The sequence below is a fragment of the Chaetodon trifascialis genome, chromosome 17 (assembly GCF_039877785.1).
Source record: "Chaetodon trifascialis isolate fChaTrf1 chromosome 17, fChaTrf1.hap1, whole genome shotgun sequence".
In the NCBI taxonomy this organism is placed as follows: domain Eukaryota; kingdom Metazoa; phylum Chordata; class Actinopteri; order Chaetodontiformes; family Chaetodontidae; genus Chaetodon; species Chaetodon trifascialis.
In genome coordinates this window covers 16,886,867-16,905,354 of record NC_092072.1, presented here as the reverse complement: position 1 = coordinate 16,905,354, position 18,488 = coordinate 16,886,867, and the positions used below count along the sequence as shown (strand labels likewise).

General features: G+C 42.8%; 2 protein-coding genes across 2 annotated transcripts; both read left to right on the top strand.

Annotated features, from left to right (window-relative positions):
* Positions 1-2,975: 2,975 nt before the first annotated feature.
* On the top strand, positions 2,976-5,795 carry LOC139345402 (glutathione S-transferase A-like). Its single transcript, XM_070983952.1, has 6 exons — positions 2,976-3,194; positions 3,314-3,379; positions 3,574-3,679; positions 4,362-4,480; positions 5,287-5,369; positions 5,471-5,795. The coding sequence occupies exons 1-6, from the start codon at positions 3,027-3,029 to the stop codon at positions 5,598-5,600; spliced, it is 672 nt and encodes a 223-aa protein (XP_070840053.1). The 5' UTR covers positions 2,976-3,026; the 3' UTR covers positions 5,601-5,795.
* A 6,760-nt stretch (positions 5,796-12,555) lies between these two features.
* Positions 12,556-15,115, top strand: LOC139345398 (glutathione S-transferase A-like). Its single transcript, XM_070983945.1, has 6 exons — positions 12,556-12,778; positions 12,887-12,952; positions 13,147-13,252; positions 14,032-14,150; positions 14,643-14,725; positions 14,827-15,115. The coding sequence occupies exons 1-6, from the start codon at positions 12,611-12,613 to the stop codon at positions 14,954-14,956; spliced, it is 672 nt and encodes a 223-aa protein (XP_070840046.1). The 5' UTR covers positions 12,556-12,610; the 3' UTR covers positions 14,957-15,115.
* Positions 15,116-18,488: the final 3,373 nt, after the last annotated feature.

Genomic DNA, 18,488 nt, shown 5'->3' with positions numbered 1-18,488 from the left:
TGCCTTGGGAAAAGGAAAGAAACACAAGGAATGGACATTAGACCAGTGGAAATATGTCTTTTGATCTGATGAGTCCAAATTAAAGATTTTTGGCTCCATCTGGCATGTCTTTGTGAGATGCAGAAAAAGTGAGTGGATGGTGTCTGAATGTGTGGTTCCCACCGTGAAGCATGGAAGAGCAGGTGTGATGGTGTGGGGGTGCTTTGCTGGTGACACTGTTGGTTATTGATTCACAATTCAAGGCACACTTAACCAGCATGGCAACCACTGCATTCTGCAGTGATATGCCATCCCATCTGGTTTGTGCTTAGTGGGACCATCATTTGATTTTCAACAGAGCAATGACCCCAAACACACCTCCAAGCTATGTAAGGGCGATTTGAACAAGAAAGAGAACGATGGAGTGCTGCGTCAGATGACCTGGCCTCCACCATCACCTAACCTATGATGGACTGTTGTTTCTCTTTACTTAGTTGATTCATTCACTGTACAGACCTTTGAACCAACCCTACCTCTGCACAACACACTGATGGTCTCAAACACATTAAGATGGCAAAAAATTCCAGAAATTTACTCTTAACATGGCATACCTGTTAACTGAAAACCATTTCTGGCGGCTATCTCATGAAGCTACTTGAGAGCGTGCCGAGAGTGGGCAAAACTGTCATAAAAGCAATTGGTGGCTACTTTGAATAAGCTAAAATATAAAACATATTCTGGTTTGTTTAACTCTTTTGTTTACTACATCATCATCATCATCATCATCATCATCATCATCAACAACAACAACATGCGTTCCTTCATAGTTTGGATGTCTTCAGTATTAATCTCCACTTTAGAAAAAAAAAAATAAAAAAATTAAAAAAAAACATTGAATGAGAAGGTGTGTCCAAACTTTTGGCTGGTACTGTACATAGTTGTTTTTCTATTCTCTATCCTGTCTCCTTTGTTTTTATCTTGACCCTTCTGGCCACTGTTGTTGCTTTGTAATACTTGCTGGTTGTAACGACTTAATTTCCCCTCTGTGAGATCAACAAAGTCTTATCATGTTACATTGTAGTATGAATTAAGTTGTCAGCCTGCTCTGAGGCAGAGGTAATGTCCTCGATTGAGATCAACCTCAACGAGCAAAGCATTTTGGGAAAAGTAATGGAGGGAGAATGAATGTTACAAAACTTGTGGGACACTCCAGTGACTGACAATTGCTATGATAATATTATTATATACTATTACCGTGAAAGTGAAAGAAGCAGAAGTTAAAGGTCTCGCTTATTTAAAAGCCCCAAAAACACTGGATGTTATATTTCCTGTCATGCAACCAGCATCATTTTGTTTTGAATGCAGCATTGCCATCCACACAGCAGTGCCACCAGCCATACAAGCCTGAAGCTCTCTTGACATGCTAATTGACTGAAATGCTAATTTTCTAAGAGGTAACAAAAGAAATGTCATGTATTCTTTACCTTTACCTTTTGCTCTCTGATAACCTAGATTTTCATTCATTCATTCATTCATTCATTCATTCATTCATTCATTCATTCATTCATTCATTCATTCATTCATTTGTCATCATTCATATGACCATAAAGATAATGTACATCATATACAGTAATATATACAGTCTGACATTGCACATCTATAAATCCAACACTTTTATAAGGTTGTGACTAAACTTCATCACTTGATTTTAATCCACAAAAAAATAATTTTGTCACTGTACACATCAAATGTCAGATATTTTGCTCAATGGCTAATTTACAATGAGAATGATTCTAATATATAATAATAATCATCATTACTTAGCATGCCACTGCATGAAAACCATCGCCTACCTGCCTTGTTGATGTCACCCACCTCTCTCTCCACCAAGCAATTCTACTGCTACCTCAAGACCAGTCCCTCTGGACAGCCCATTATTCGGACTTCACAGCTGGGTGTGTAAGTGTATTATCAAACACTGGCAGCAAAAGGTTGTAGCAACATCTTGCAGGCTGTTGTGCATGTTTTGAGGTACAATGTGTTGTCCTGTCTGTTGTGCAAAGGAACAGTCGCAATGACAAGAGATACAACTGTGCTTTGCTTTATCAGAGAGACGACATTGCTGAAGGCTATCAGTTGCTTTAAGATAATACAGTACGGCAGTGTGGGATGAGACAGTTTAAAAATTAAGTTATTCTCTGGACTTGGAGGTCTGATGATGGTATCTTAATCATTCAGTGTTGCGAGATTGGACAGTTTCCTCCCAAATGTGCTACATTTGATGTGATTGAATAGGTGAACAAATTTAGGTCAATAGGTAGTGTGTAAATTCTGTACACTGTACTCATTTGAATAAGTGTGCCAGAATCAGTCTCCTCTGTGTGTGCAGGGGTTTCAATGAAAACATACAACAGCAAATCCTTGCAGGAGTACTTTAAGATAAAACCAGCAAACTAAGATAATGATGGCATAGCTTTCCACAGGAACATATTATGTAAGTAATGTTTGTTGGAATGCTACAGTAATGTTAGGGCACATCATAAATAACTGCAAACATCCCAACAACTATTACACTCATTAAAGTCACTTTCACTGTGAAGATTTCAGTTATTTCTATCGTAAGTTCCTGTTACCCTCCATCCATATCATGTTAGATCAGAGAGTATGAAGGCAAAGCAAGAGAAGTCACTCCTCTTCACATCTCTCTTGGTCTAATGCCTGTGAACATAAGCAGCTAGAGGTGGAATCATGCAGAAATAATAAAGACGCAGACTTTGAACATGACATCATGCTGTCCTGAGTGAATTGAAGCAGATGGGTGTGGATGGATGGGGGCATGCTCGGATAGGGTGTGAAGCATCTCAACTGTGTGGAGTCACAATCTTGGGTGAGAAGATAAAAATGGGAGGGACTTCTTTCCACCAATCAGGTTGTGGTCAGAGTTGGTCAGAGCTTGTTAGAAAAAACAGGCATCTGACAGCTTCCAGTTTCACTTTTACTCCTTCCATCTTCAGCTGCAGTCAGGTGCAGCAGTTCACTCTGAAACCATGGCCAAAAACATGACTCTGCTGTGGTGCGCCGGCTCTCCTTTCTGCTGGAGGGTGATGATCGCTCTGGAGGAGAAGAACCTGAAGGGCTACAACCAGAAACTGCTCTCCTTTGAGAAAAATGAGCACAAGTCGAAGGAAGTCATGGACATAAATCCCAGGGGACAGGTGAGAGAATCTGGAAATAATTCAAGTCCTTTTACAGTGTCAGCCTGCTTTTTCATGACATGCACACATTTCTATTCATTGTGATACTAAGTTTTTATTCCACTCTATCTTTCTTAAAGCTGCCTACCTTCAAACATGGAGACATGATCGTGAATGAGTCCCTCGCTATCTGCTTTTACCTGGAGGTGAGAACTTTGCAAAGCTGCTGAACTCGGCCTCGTGCTGCCATATTTCACCAAGGAGTTAATAATTAGTAGGGCTCCTTGAATGTGGAACAATGCCTCAATGCCAAACAGACACAGCACACTGCAGAGGACAGGGAACCAGAGCTCCATGCAGCTGTTGATAACAGTTGCTCTTTTCATGTCTCCATTAACAGAGCCAGTTCAAGTCCCAGGGAAACAAGCTGATCCCTGACGGCGCTGTTGAGCAAGCACTGATGTACCAGCGCCTTTTTGAGGGTTTTGCGCTCACCCAGAAAATGTGTATGTTAACCAAGACATGCAAAGCTGAGGTGTTTCACCTCTGTTTTGCAATACAACTGTGTTTGTTGGCCCTATAAATCCTGATAAATCATAATAAATAATCATTACATTTGAGCCATTTGGATTTAGTTATAAAAGCCTCACCAGGCTACAGAAGTTTTTCTCACAAAGCTTTATGATCGAGCTGATGCTGTTGCCATTTAGGCCTTTTGGGATTTTGAAATACATTACTCTTGGGAGCATCACACACCCGAGCTTTTCAAAGCACAACCCATGCACTGATGAGCTCTGCAGTCACATAATGAAGCCATGGCGCCATGCATTAAGTCTATGCAGTGCACCCCTTACAACAGGTTGTGATGTTAAAAGAGTCCTTCAGGGTGCGAAAAGAAGAGACCTGCACCCTGAGTTAATTCAAATCAAATCATGCATTATTAGAAATACATTTCCCAAAGTGATCACAATGCTTGCTAACATTTTCAAACATTATTTGAGCCACTTGTACTGTTTTCACTGATGTTACATAATACTTCAACGACTGAGCCCACCCTCAACTGCTCAGGAAATGAAAGCAACTGGCCGACTAATGTGGGAGTGAATTAATGTTTAGTTAAAATTTATTATCTCTTATAGCTCCCATACCTTCGAGTCACCACTGAAAGCTTGTTTTGATATTTTTCAGTGGATTATATGTATTACCAATGGTTGATCCCAGAGGAAGAGAGGCATGAGTCTGCTCAGAAGAGGAATCAAGAGGCTCTGATTGCTGAGCTCAAGCTGTGGGAGGGATACCTGGACAAGGTAAACCTGAAGATAACACCTGAAATCATATACGCTCAGGAAACTGGTTCTGCTGCAGTAACAATAATAAAAACAACACAGGGTCACACTCACAAAAAAAAAGGCTACAATGGCTCGTGTTAAGGTAAAAAATATTATCCCATTGTTCAAATCCTTATGTAAAAACCAAACAAAACAAAACTGTAAGTTGTGGTTTTACCTGAGGTAATATGTAGGACAAACCAGCAAGTAACTGCACATTAGTCACAGGCAGCAGCAGAAGTACAGTATCAGGAATATATAAAAGGAGACACAGAAGGGAGTAAAATCCAAAATATAAAATGCAAAATCAACTTTACATATGTACATTCTATACAAAACTTTATTCTTTGTCATACAAAAAGAAGAAATATAACATGTTAATTAAATACATTCATGAGCCTTAGAAGTACTGGTTGGGATATTTTGTTAGCAGTGGACAGAGCCAGGCTACCTGTTTCCAATCTTTGTGCTAAGCTAAGCTAACTGGCTGTTTACAGAGGCTTCATATTTAATGGACAGATACCAGAGTGTGAATCTTCTCATTGAACTCTCTGCTAGAAAGTAAATGATTTCTTTGAAGGCACATGCACCCATAATGTATTTTAGGTAGCTCAGCTACTGTATAGCCCTCCATTGTAGCGATGATTTGTGCAAATTGTGATTGTAATGTCAGAAAGCGGCAAATGGAAGCAGCTCTGTTCAGTGGCTGACATGACAGTCTTGGCTGTCAGATCTGCTCACCAGCACATGAATGTGGCCTTTAACTTTCTTGTTCTGTCCTTCAGGCACACTGTTGCATGGCAGGAAAGACCTTTACACTGGCTGATGCAACTGTTTTTCCAAGCGTCGCAATTCTCTTCCAGTATGGGTATGTGACCTCATTGACTGAAATTTACTTTCAGCTGCATGGAAGCATGGATGCATGGATCGCAAAAACCAAGATCACTTGAACTTTTCTCCATTCTGTAGGTTAGGTGAGGAGCGTTACCCCAAACTGGCTGCTTACTATAACTGTCTTAGGGACAGACCCAGCATCAAAGCCACCTGGCCTCTCATCTGGCAGGGCCTCACAACAGAAGACATGCTGAAAGACTTTTGAGATGCTGACATGCTGGAATCATTCCTGCAACCACTCCTTGCATTGCACTTCCCCACCTGGCAGCATTTTAACAAAAATGTATTTGCATTTACTGTGGTTGTTAATTTCCAAACAGAATTTGTTTGTGACTTAAATTGCAGATCACTCTTTTTGTGCAGTAAACAAAGGACATAAATACTGACCTTCAGCACTTCAGCACAAAATGTAGTTGTGCGTTTTTACAACAAGATACATGACCATAGCCATCACGATAGGTCTCTCACTGCAAGTTTGGAATCTGGACTTTTTTAGTTTCTTATAACCATCGAGGTGAAAACTTCGAGGTGAAAACCACAAAGAGACACCTTAAGATCACAGGTGTCCCTTGTTACCTGTTGCCAGATTGTCCTGAATTGTTCACAATGCACAAGTATTTTTTAGAATCTGTACATAATGTACATATACAGTATCAGTCAAAAGTTTGGACACACCTTCTCATTCAATGGTTTTTCTGTATTTTTTTAATTTTCTAAATTGTAGATTAATACTGGAAACATCCAAACTATGAAGGAACGCATATGGAATTATGTAGCAAGCAAAAAGCGTTAAGCAAACCAGAATATGTTTTATATTTTAGCGTTACTCAAAGTATCCACCATTTGCTTTGGTGTCAGCGTTGCACTCTCTTGGCATGCTCTCAGTCAGCTGAGATAGTCACCTGGAATGGTAACAGGTGTCCCTTGTCAGGAGTTAATTTCTGGAATGTCTTGCCTTCTTAATTTATTTCAGACCATCTGTTGTGTTGCGGGGCTGCACGGTGGCGCAGCAGGTAGTGCGCGTGCCTCACAGCAAGAAGGTTGCCGGTTTGATCCCCGGGTCAGACAGGGCCTTTCTGTGTGAAGTTTGCATGTTCTTCCCGTGCATGCGTGGGTTCTCTCCGGGCACTCCGGCTTCCTCCCACAGACCAAAAACATGCTCATTAGGTTAATTGATGACTCTAAATTGTCTGTAGGTGTGAGTGCGAGTGTGAATGTTTGTTTGTCCTTGTATGTGGCCCTGCAATCGGCTGGCGACCGGTTCAGGGTGTACCCCGCCTCTCGCCCATTGTAGCTGGGATAGGCTCCAGCCCCCCGCAACCCCGAAAGGGATAGGCGGTATAGATAATGGATGGATGGATGTTGTGTTGCGCAGAGGTCTCATGATGAAGAGTTGCCTCTGCTGCAGAGGACAAGTTCATCAGAGTTACTGCAAATTAACAGCACCTCAGATAAGAGGCCACAATAAAGGCTGCAAAGAGTTCAAGTAGCAGATACACATCAACATCAACTGTTCAGAGGAGACTGGAGACAGGAGGCTGCAATGAAACTACTTCTGAGGAAGAACAACAAGAAAATGGCTTGGGCCAAGAAACACAAGGAATGGACATTAGACCAGTGGAAATCTGTCCTTTGATCTGATGAGTCCAAATTAAAGATTTTTGGCTCCATCTGGCATGTCTTTGTGAGATACAGAAAAGGTGAGTGGATGGTGTCTGAATGTGTGGTTCCCACCGTGAAGCATGGAAGAGCAGGTGTGATGGTGTGGGGGTGCTTTGCTGGTGACACTGTTGGTTATTAATTCACAATTCAAGGCACACTTAACCAGCATGGCAACCACTGCATTCTGCAGTGATATGCCATCCCATCTGGTTTGCGCTTAGTGGGACCATCATTTGTTTTTCAACAGAGCAATGACCCCAAACGATGGAGTGCTGCGTCAGATGACCTGGCCTCCACAATCACCTAACCTATGATGGACTGTCGTTTCTCTTTACTTAGTTGAGTGGTTCTTGTCATGAAATGGATTTGAACAGTAGTCAAATAGGGCCATTCACTGTATAGAACTTTGAACCAACCCTACCTCTGCACAACACAACTGAGGGTCTCAACACATCAAAATGGGAAAAAAATTTCAGAAATTTACTCTTAACATGGCACACCTGTTAACTGAAAACCGTTTCTGGTGACTACCTCATGAAGCTGATTGAGAGCGTGCCAAGAGAGTGCTATCAAACTGTCAAACTGTTGCTGTGCAAGAACAAATACATTTGAGTACAGTAATCAACAGTAGGCTGTCTGCCTGTGTTAAGTAGGGAGGGATGGTTAGGCAACGAAATGTAATGCATGCCCTTCCTTTTTTTTTTTTTTTTTGTAATTCAAATTCAAATTAAATTGATCCAGCATTGTGCCAGTTCAAATATTCTCGTGTGAACTCAACTGTCCAGAGTAGTGGGGCTTCCATAAATAGGAAATAGCACATTGTTGTACCCTGGGGTTTTGTTCACATTGAATTGACACCCTGTGTTTGTACCCTGTATTGTATTTTTCATTTTTTACGGCCCTACCTCTCTTGCACTCACTCTCGAACAAAATAAATGTTTAGATGATTTTAAAGTGAAATGAAGTTTATAATCTTTTAATATCATTTGTTGCCATTTTTAATGTGCCCCTCTGGTTAAACACTGGCCCCTCCTTGTTCCCCCGAGTAAAATTTGTCTTGAACCGTGACTGTCATCTGTGTTACCTTAGATCTTTCTGTATTTGCTGGTTGTGTTTGGTCTCTGATAACCTAGATTTTCCATCGTTATTTATTCATTCATTCATTTATTTATCATTTTTTATTATTCATATGGCCACAAAAATAATGGAATATACAGTCTGACATTGCACGTCTATAAATCCAACATTTTTAAAAGGTTGTGAATGAACTCCATCACTTGATTTTTATCCATAAAAAAAGAATTTTTTTCACTGAACACATCACTGGCCGTGGAACACTGGACCAGCTCTATACCCTCCACAGGGTGCTTGAGGGTTCATGGGAGTTTGCCCAACCAGTCCACATGTACTTCGTGGACTTGGAGAAGGCATTCGACCTTGTCCCTCGCGTCATTCTGTGGGAGGTGCTCCAGGAGTATGGGGTTGGAGGCACTCTGTTGAGGGCTGTACAGTCCCTGTACAACCGGAGCAGGAGCTTGGTCCGCATTGCCGGCAGTAAGTCGGACCTGTTCCCGGTGCATGTTGGACTCCGGCAGGGCTGCCCTTTGTCATCGGTTCTGTTCATCATTTTTATGGACAGAATTTCTAGGCGCAGCCAGGGGCCGGAGGGGGTTAGGTTCGGGGGCCGGCAGATTTCGTCTCTGCTTTTCGCAGATGATGTTGTCTTGTTGGCTACCTCGAGCCAGGACCTTCAGCATGCGCTGGGGCGGTTCGCAGCCGAGTGTGAGGCAGCTGGGATGAGAGTCAGCACCTCCAAGTCCAAGGCCATGGTTCTCGACCGGAAAAAGGTGGCTTGCTCCCTTCAGGTTGGGGGAGAGTTCCTGCCTCAAGTGGAGGAGTTTAAGTATCTTGGGATCCTGTTCAAGAGTGAGGGAAGGATGGAGCGTGAGATTGACAGGTGGATTGGTGCAGCGGCTGCAGTAATGCGGTCGCTGTACCGGTCTGTCGTGGTGAAGAAGGAGCTGAGCCGAAAGGCGAAGCTCTCGATTTACCGGTCAATCTATGTTCCTACCCTCACCTATGGTCATGAACTTTGGGTCATGACCGAAAGAACAAGGTCCCGGATACAAGCGGCTGAAATGAGTTTCCTCCGCAGGGTGACGGGGCGCTCCCTTAGAGATAGGGTGGGGAGCTCTGTCACCCGGGAGGATCTCAGAGTAGAGTCGCTGCTCCTCCGCATCGAGAGGAGTCAGCTGAGGTGGCTCGGGCATTTCTATCGGATGCCCCCTGGACGCCTCCCTAGGGAGGTGTTCCAGGCATGTCCCACCGGGAGGAGACCCCGGGGAAGACCCAGGACACGCTGGGGTGACTATGTCGCTTGGCTGGCCTGGGAACGCCTCGCCCCCGGAAGAGCTGGAGGAAGTGTCCAGGGAGAGGGAAGTCTGGGTGTCCCTGCTCAGACTGCTCCCCCCGCAACCCGGCCCCGGATAAGCGGAAGAGAATGGATGGACATCAAATGTCAGATATTTTGCTCAATTGCTAATTTACATTGAGAATGATTCTAATATATTATAATTAGTGCTGTCAATCGATTAAAATATTTAATCGCGATTAATCGCACAAATGTCGTAGTTGACTCGCGATTAATCGCAAATTAATCGCACATTTTTATCTATTCTAAATGTCCCTTTAAATATCATTTTAATACTGTTATCAACATGGAAAAGTGGATAGGCTTGCTTTGTGCAAATGTTTTTTATTGAAAACAATGTGTAGTGTTATATTTCACACAAACATTCTCACTTTGAGCAGTCATTCACATTTGAATGAATCAAATCTCACACAGTTTAACACTGTCAATAAACAGATGACAAAAAAATAAATACTTGGTTACAAAAAAGCCCCTTCAACAACCCTCTCTAAGGAATCAAAACAGGGTGATACAAGATAAAGTTACAAAGTGCACATCATTGTAAACTAGGAGTCAGCCTATAGTGCAGTTAAACCATGGCTTAAACTTTCCTTTCTTCAGTTTCCTCTGAACATACAAGCAGTCAGACTATGATGCTCTTCTGTTTATTCACCAGAGGCTTATCAACGCAGCCTCTTATTTCTCTCCAGAAACAATGAACATTGCTTGGCTATGGCTGCAGTAAGCTTCTTCTTAGTTGCGGTGTCCATATGCCTCTGTCCAAACTTTGGTCTTCTCAGTCGACCCATCTGGCAACTTTCTGAAACTAAACTTTTTAATTCAGAATCTTGTTCGTATCCATTTCGGCGTTTCACGCTTGACATCCGCCCACACTTTCACAGCTAGCGAGCAGGCGAGACTAAAACATGCGTAGGGCGTGCTTATTGTTTTGTTTCCGGTTTACAATCGGATCCTGTAGTTTTTGTAACGTTACTAGCAGTGGCCACAGCTTATAAAAAAACTACAAGTTCACTAGGTCAGAACGGTAATCGCGCGATAAAAAAAAAATGACGCCGTTAAAATTGATTTGCGTTAACGCGTTAATAACGCGATATTTTTGACAGCACTAATTATAATAATTATCGTTACTTGCGTGCTGCTGCCGTGTCGACTGCCTGCCTTGTTGATGTCACCCGCCTCTTTCTCAAACAAGCACTTCCTCTGCTACCTCAAGACCAGTCCCTCTGGACAGCCCATTATTCGGACTTCACAGCTGGGTGTGTAAGTGTATAATCAAACACTGGCAGCAAAAGGTTGTAACAACATCTTGCAGGCTGTTGTGCATGTTTTGAGGTACAATGTGTTGTCCTGTCTGTAGTGCAAAGGAACAGCTGCAATGAAAAGAGATACAACTGTGCTTTGCTTTATCAGAGAGACGACATTGCTGAAGGCTATCACTTGCTTTAAGATAATACAGTATGGCAGTGTGGGATGAGAAAATCTAAAAATTAAGTTATTCTTTGTACTTGTAAGTCTGCTGATGGTATCTTAACCATCCAGTTTTGCCAGATTGGACAGTTTCCTCCCAGTTGTGCTACATGTGATGTGATTGGATAGGTGAACAAATTTAGGTCAATTGGTGGTGTGTAAATTCTGTACACTTATTTGAATAACGGTGCTGGAACTGGTCTCCTCTGTGTGTGCAGGGGTGAGTCAACAGTGCATGCTCACTGTTCAACAGTCTAATTTCACTGAAAACATGCAACAGTAAATGATTGCAGGAGTACTTTAAGATAAAACCAGCAATCTAAGATAATGATGGCATAGCTTTCCACAGGGACATATTATGTAAGTAATGTTTGTTGGAATGCTACAGTAATGTTAGGGCACAGAATAAATAACTGCAAATGGGACATCCCAACTACTCCTCCACCCCTTGAAGTTGCTGCAGTGTTCCTGCAGTGACTTTAACTGTGAAGGTTACAGTTATTTCTTTCGCAAGTGGGTGATTCTGGATTCCTCTTTTCCTTCCTTTCACGCAATATTTTTGTCTTAGAGAGTATTAATGCAAAGCAGCATTTTTCATGTGATTTCTGCTCTCTCTCTTTATAATAAGTTGTCATTTGAATGCAGCTGCAGACAAAAACGGCAGAGACAGTGACTATAAACTGGATCAAATACACGACAGGACCACTGCAGTGCTCATACTGGCAACTGTTCGCAAGTGCACAATGTCTGGAGTGCAACGACTAACTTGCAGAACGAGCACATAGAAACCGTAAATTGTACGTAAACAGAGGGTGCTCAAGATTTCTGCTCAGTGCCATTTGAAATGCCATTCCCAAATGTAGGTCGATAGATGGTGTGTAAATTCAGTCTGATTGTTTCATTTGAATAACCGTGCCAGAATCGGTTTCCTCTGTGTGTGCAAGGGTGATTGAAAAGTGCTGAGTCACCGTGACTGTTCAACAGTCTAACTAAGTGGAATTGCCTCCAAACAGGAAAACAGAAAATCACTGCAGGAGTACTTTAAGATAAAGCCAACAAACTAAAATTGTGTGCATAGGCACATATTATACATGTCTGTTGGAATGCTGCAGTCACGTTAGAGCACATAATAAATATCTACACGTGACATTCCTGTAACTACTCCACCCCTGAAAGTCACTTCAACTGTGAAGATTACAGTTATTTTTATCGTACGGTGGTGATTCTGGATTCCTGTTTTCCTTCTGCTCATATTTCATGCATAATGTCGCGTCTTAGATCAGAGAGTATTAATGCAAAGCAAGAGAAGTCACTCCTCCTCAGATCTCACTTGGTCTAATGCCTGTGAACATAAGCAGCTAGAGGTGGAATAATGCAGAAATAATAAAGACGCAGACTTTGGACATGACATCATGCTGCCCTGAGTGAATTGAAGCAGATGGGTGTGGATGGATGGGGGGCATGCTTGGATAGGGTGTGAAGCATCTCAACTGTGTGGAGTCACAATCTTGGGTGAGAACACAAAAATGGGAGGGACTCCTTTCCACCAATCTGGTTGTGAAGGGTTGGTCAGAGCTTGTGATAAAAACAGGCGTCTGACAGCTTTAAGTTTTTCTCTTCAGCTGCAGTCAGGTGTAGCAGTTCACTCTGAAACCATGGCCAAAGACATGACTCTGCTGTGGGGCTCTGGCTCTCCACCCTGCTGGAGGATCATGATCGCTCTGGAGGAGAAGAACCTGAAGGGCTACAACCAGAAAATGCTCTCCTTTGAGAAAATGGAGCACAAGTCGAAGGAAGTCATGGACATGAATCCCAGGGGACAGGTGAGAGAATCTGGTCCTTTTTACAGTGTCAGCCTGCTTTTTCATGACATGCACACATTTCTGATCATTGTAATAATAAGTTTTTATTCCACTCTATCTTTCTTAAAGCTGCCTGCCTTCAAACATGGAGACAAGGTCCTGAATGAGTCCCTCGCTGCCTGCTTTTACCTAGAGGTGAGAACTTTGCTAAGCTACTGATTTTGGCCTCGTGGTGCCATATTTCACCAAGGAGTTAATAATTAGTAGGGCTCCTTGTATGTGTAACAATGCCTCAATGCCAAACAGACACGGCACACTGCAGAGGACAGGGAACCGGAGCTCCATGCAGCTGTTGATAACAGTTGCTCTTTTCATGTCTCCATTAACAGAGCCAGTTCAAGTCCCAGGGAAACAAGCTGATCCCTGACAGCGCTGCTGAGCAAGCACTGATGTACCAGCGCCTTTTTGAGGGTTTCACACTCGGCCAGAAAATGTGTATGTTAACCCAGACATGCAAAGCTGAGGTGTTTCACTTCTGTTTTGCATAACAACTGTGTTTTTTGGCCCTGTAAATCCTGCATATTAATAATCCAAATAAATAATCATTACATTTGAGCCACTTGCATTTAGTTAAAAGCCTCACCAGGCTACAAAAGCTTTTTCTCACAAAACTTCATGATCGAGCTGATGCTGTTGCCATTTAGGCCTTTTGGGATTTTTACATCGCTCTTGAGAGCATCACACACCAAACTGCCACCTTTACACCACTGAGACTTCTGGTCTTCAGTGAGGGAGGGGAGCTCCACATCCCTCCTCCCCAAGAGACCTGAGCTGTTCAAAACACAGCCAATGCACTAATGAGCTTTGCAGTCACACAATGAAACCATGGCACCATGCATGAAGTCTATGCAGTTCATCCCGTACAGCAGCTTGTGATGTTAAAAGTTCATAGCTTGCAAGTCATGAGACTTCCAAGAAGGGAGCTGCACCACAAATTAATTCCAATCAAGTCATGCATTATTAGAAATACATTTCTAATATACAATTCCATGATCACAGTATTTTCCAACATTTTCAAGCATTATTTGAGCCACTTGTACTGTTTTTACTGATTGTTTTCCATAATACTTCAATGACTGACCCCACCCTCAACTGCTCAGGAAATGAAAGCATTTAAGAGTGCATGTTTGACAATGTTTGGATAGATTTATTATCTCTCATAGCTCCCATACCTTTGAGAGTCACCACTGAAAGCTCGTTTTAATATTTTTCAGCGGATTTTCTGTACTACAACTGGAGGGTCCCAGAGGAAGAGAGACACGAATCTGCTCAGAAGAGGAACAAAGAGGCTCTGATTGCTGAGCTCAAGCTGTGGGAGGGATACCTGGACAAGGTAAACCTGAAGATAACGCCTGAAAGCACACACCCTCAGGAAACTGGTTCTGCTGCAGTAACAATAAAAACAGCACAGGGTCACACTCACAAGAAAAAAAAAAAAAAAAAAAGGCTACAATGGCACTTTGCCAAGGTAAAAGATATTGTCTCATTTTTCAAATTCTCATAGAAAAAACAAAACAAAACTGTAAGTTGTGGTTTTACCTGAAGTAATGTGTAGGACAAACCAGGAAGTTACTGCGCATTAGTTACAGGCAGCAGCAGAAGTATCAGGAATATATAAAAGGAGACACAGAAGGGAGTAAAATACAAAATATTAAATGAAAAATCAACTTTCTATATGTACATTCTATATTAAACTCTATTGTTTGTGATCTAAAAAGAAGAGATATGTAAAATAAATACATTAGTGAGCCTTAGAAGTCTTGGCTGTCAGATCTGCTCACCAGCACATGAATGTGGCCTTTAACTTTCTTGTTCTGTCCTCCAGGCACCCTGTTGCATGGCAGGAAAGACCTTTACACTGGCTGATGTGGCTGTTTTTCCGAGCATTGCTTATCTCTTCTATTTTGGGTATGTGACCTCATTGACTGAAACTGACTTTCAGCAGCATGAGAGAATGCATGTATGAATTACAAATGCCAAGTTCACATGAACTTTTCTCCATTCTGTAGGTTATGTGAGGAGCGTTACCCCAAACTGGCTGCTTACTATAACGGTCTTAAGGACAGACCCAGCATCAAAGCCACCTGGCCTCCCACCTGGCTGGACAGCCCAGGACAAGACATGCTGAAAGACTTCTGAGATGCTGACATGCTGAAATCATTCCTGTTACCACTCCTTGCATTGCACTTCTCCATCTGGCAGCATTTTAACTTTACTGTGTTTGTTAATTTCCAAATAGAAATAACTGCAGATTACTCTTTTTGTGCTGTTAACAAAATAAATAAAAAGTGACTTTCAGCATTGTGTTCATTTAAAGTTCAGCATCCACAGAGCCCTCGTTGAAGCCATGGTTGACTGGAATAGGTCGATGTAACAGGAATAAATTATGTTAGAATATTGCTGTGGGTTTCTTTAAAATGTATGTGACCATAGCCATCACAACTCTCTCACTGCAAGTTTGAAATCAGGACTTATTATTTCCTAATAACCGTTGAGGTGAAACCATTTCTGCAAAGAGACACCTTTAGATCAGAGTCTTGGTTCAGGGTGAAGTTTATTATCAGTCAGTGAGTCCCTCACCCTGGGATCAAAGCAAATGAAACCATAATCAGTGCAGATGAATAAAACATATTAATGATAAGAGCTTTGTTAGATCATGTTCGATTCAACTTGATTTTTGTTGTCATTTGTTGTTAAGTGCTTGTTGATCAAGCATTAATGATAAATTCTATTTTTGTAACAGAGCGCTATTTATAAAATAATAAAACAATAAAAAACCCAGATAAGACAGATAAAATGACACAACGGCCACATGACCTGAGCAAAGAGCAAGTAAAACCAATACAATGAACTGAATGAGATAAAATAACTACAAATAAAAACATTGCAAATAAAACATATATTAAACATTTCCAGACGCTTTCACAAAAAGAAACACCTTAAGAAGAGAATGAAAAGAAGCCAGAGACTCAGTGTGTCTGAGTTCAGTAGGCAGAGATTTCCATAATGTCGGGGCTCTAGAAGCAAAAGCCCCATCAAACGAGCATTTTGTGGAGATGGTGGAGGAATAATCAGCAATAATCAAGCTGAGAACAGATGAAAGCATTTAAGACTTGTCTTTTGAATGCAGCTGCAGACAAAAACAGCAGAAACAGTGACTACAAACTGGATCAAATACACGTCAGGATCTGGTTCATTTCCACACACAGTAAACTCCACTGCAGTGCTCATACTGGCACTTGTTCACAATCAGAAATCAGAAACAAGAAAAAGCTTTATTGCCAAGTACGATTTTTTTTTCCAGAAACACAGTCTGTTTTTTCAGAAAAAAGTCCAGGCTGAGCATTAATGTAACGCATAGAGTTATGACAATGTCAGTATGACAAGATGAGGCAGAGGTGAAGTGTGAAGAGTGTCAGGGGGGTTCTGGGCCTTGTTGATAAGGCTGACAGCAGACGGGAAAAAACTGTTCTTGTGGCATGAGGTTTTGGTCCTGATGGACTGTAGCCTTCTGCCAGAGGGGAGTGTCTCAAAGAGTTTGTGTCCAGGGTGGGAGGGATCAGCCACAATCTTTCCTGCACGCCTCAGGGTCCTGGGGGTGTACAGGTCCTGAAGAGATGGGAGATTGCAGTCGATCACCTTCTCTGCAGACCAAATAACACGCTGCAGTCTGCTCTTGTCCTTGGCGGTGGCAGCAGCGTACCAGATGGTGATGGAGGAGATGAGGATGGTCTTAATGATGGCTGTGTAGCAGTGCACCATCATTGTCTTTGGCAGATTGAATTTCTTCAGCTGCCGTAGGAAGTACATCCTCTGCTGTGCTTTCTTGATGAGGGAGCTGATGTTCGTCACAGAGGGTGACGGGGGCAGGAGAGGCTGAGTTCTTCCTGTAGTCCACAACCATCTGCACTGTCTTTAGAGCGTTGAGCTCTAGGTTGTTCTTGTTGCACCAGGTCACCAGATGGTCAACCTCCCACCTGTAGGCGGACTCGTCGCCATCAGAGATGAGTCTGATGAGGGTGGTGTCGTCCGCAATCTTCAGGAGCTTGATGGACTGGTGACTGGAGGTATAGGTGTTCGTGTACAGGGAGAAGAGCAGAGGAAAAAGAACGCAGCCCTGAGGGGATCCGATGCTGATGGTCTTTGCGTCGGAGACATGTTTCCCCAGCTTCACGCACTGTTTCTTGTCAGACAGGAAGTCTGTAATCCATCTGCATCTTCAGGCACGCTCAGCTGGGAGAGCTTCTCCTGAAGCAGAGTTGGGATGATGGTGTTAAAGGCAGAGCTGAAATCCACAAACAGGATCCTAGCGTAGGTTCCTGCAGAGTCCAGGTGCTGGAGGATGAAGTGAAGGGCCAAGCTGCATTGTCTACAGACCTGTTGGCTCTGTAAGCAAACTGCAGCGGGTCCAGGAGAGGGTCGGTGATGTCCTTCAGGTGTGAGAGCACAAGGCGCTCAAAGGACTTCATGACCACAGAGATCAGGGCAACGGTCTGAAATCGTTCAGCACTGTGGTCCTTGGCTTCTTGTGAACTGGGATGATGGTTGAAGACTTGAAGCTGGCTGGCATGTGACATGTCTCCAGTGAGGTGTTAAAAATGTCTGTGAACTCTGGAGACAGCTGATCAGCGCAGTGCTTCCAGGTGGATGGGGAGACACAATCCGGTCCAGCTGCTTTCCGGGGGTTCTGTCTCCTGAAGACTTTGTTGACGTCCCTCTCATGGATGGAAAGAGTCATCACTGAGGTGGGTGGGGAGGGGGAGGGGGGGACCTTTAAAGTGGGCATTGGTGGAGGTGACTGGAGCTGGAGCTGCTGGGACACGTCATGCACAATGTCTGGAGTGCAACGACTGACTGGCAGAACGAGGCACAAAGAAACCGTAAATTGTATGTGAACAGACGGTGCTGAAGGTTTCTGCTCAGTGCCACTTGTTACACCATTCCCAAATGTAGGTCGATAGGTGGTGTGTATATTCAATCTGATTGTTTCATTTTGTATAACTGTGCCAGAATCGGTCTCCTCTTGTGTGCAAGGGTGATTGAAAAGTGCTGAGTCACCGTGACTGTCCAGCAGTCTAATTTAAGTCGAATTGCCTCTAAACAGGAAAACAGAAAATCACTGCAGGAGTACTTTAAGATAAAGCCAACAAACTAAGATCATGTGCATAGATTTCCATAGGCACTTATTTTGTAAGTAATGTTTGTTGAAATGCTGCAGTCACGTTAGAGCACATAATAAATATCTACACATGTGACATGCCTACAACTACTCCACCCCCTCCAAGTCACTTTAACTGTGAAGATTACAGTTATTTCTATCGTACGGTGGTGATTCTGGATTCCTGTTTTTCTTCTGCTCACATTTCATGCATCAGAGAGTAGTAATGCAAAGCAAGAGAAGTCACTCCTCCTCCGGTCTCACTTGGTCAAATGCCTGTCAACATACTGTAAGCAGCTAGAGGTGGAATCATGCAGAAATAATAAAGACGCAGACTTTGGACATGACATCATGCTGCCCTGAGTGAATTGAAGAGGATGTATGGATGGATGGGGGGCATGCTCCGATAGGGTGTGAAGCATCTCAACTGTGTGGAGTCACAATCTTGGGTAAGAACACAAAAATGGGAGGGGACTCCTTTCCACCAATCTGGTTGTGAAGGGTTGGTCAGAG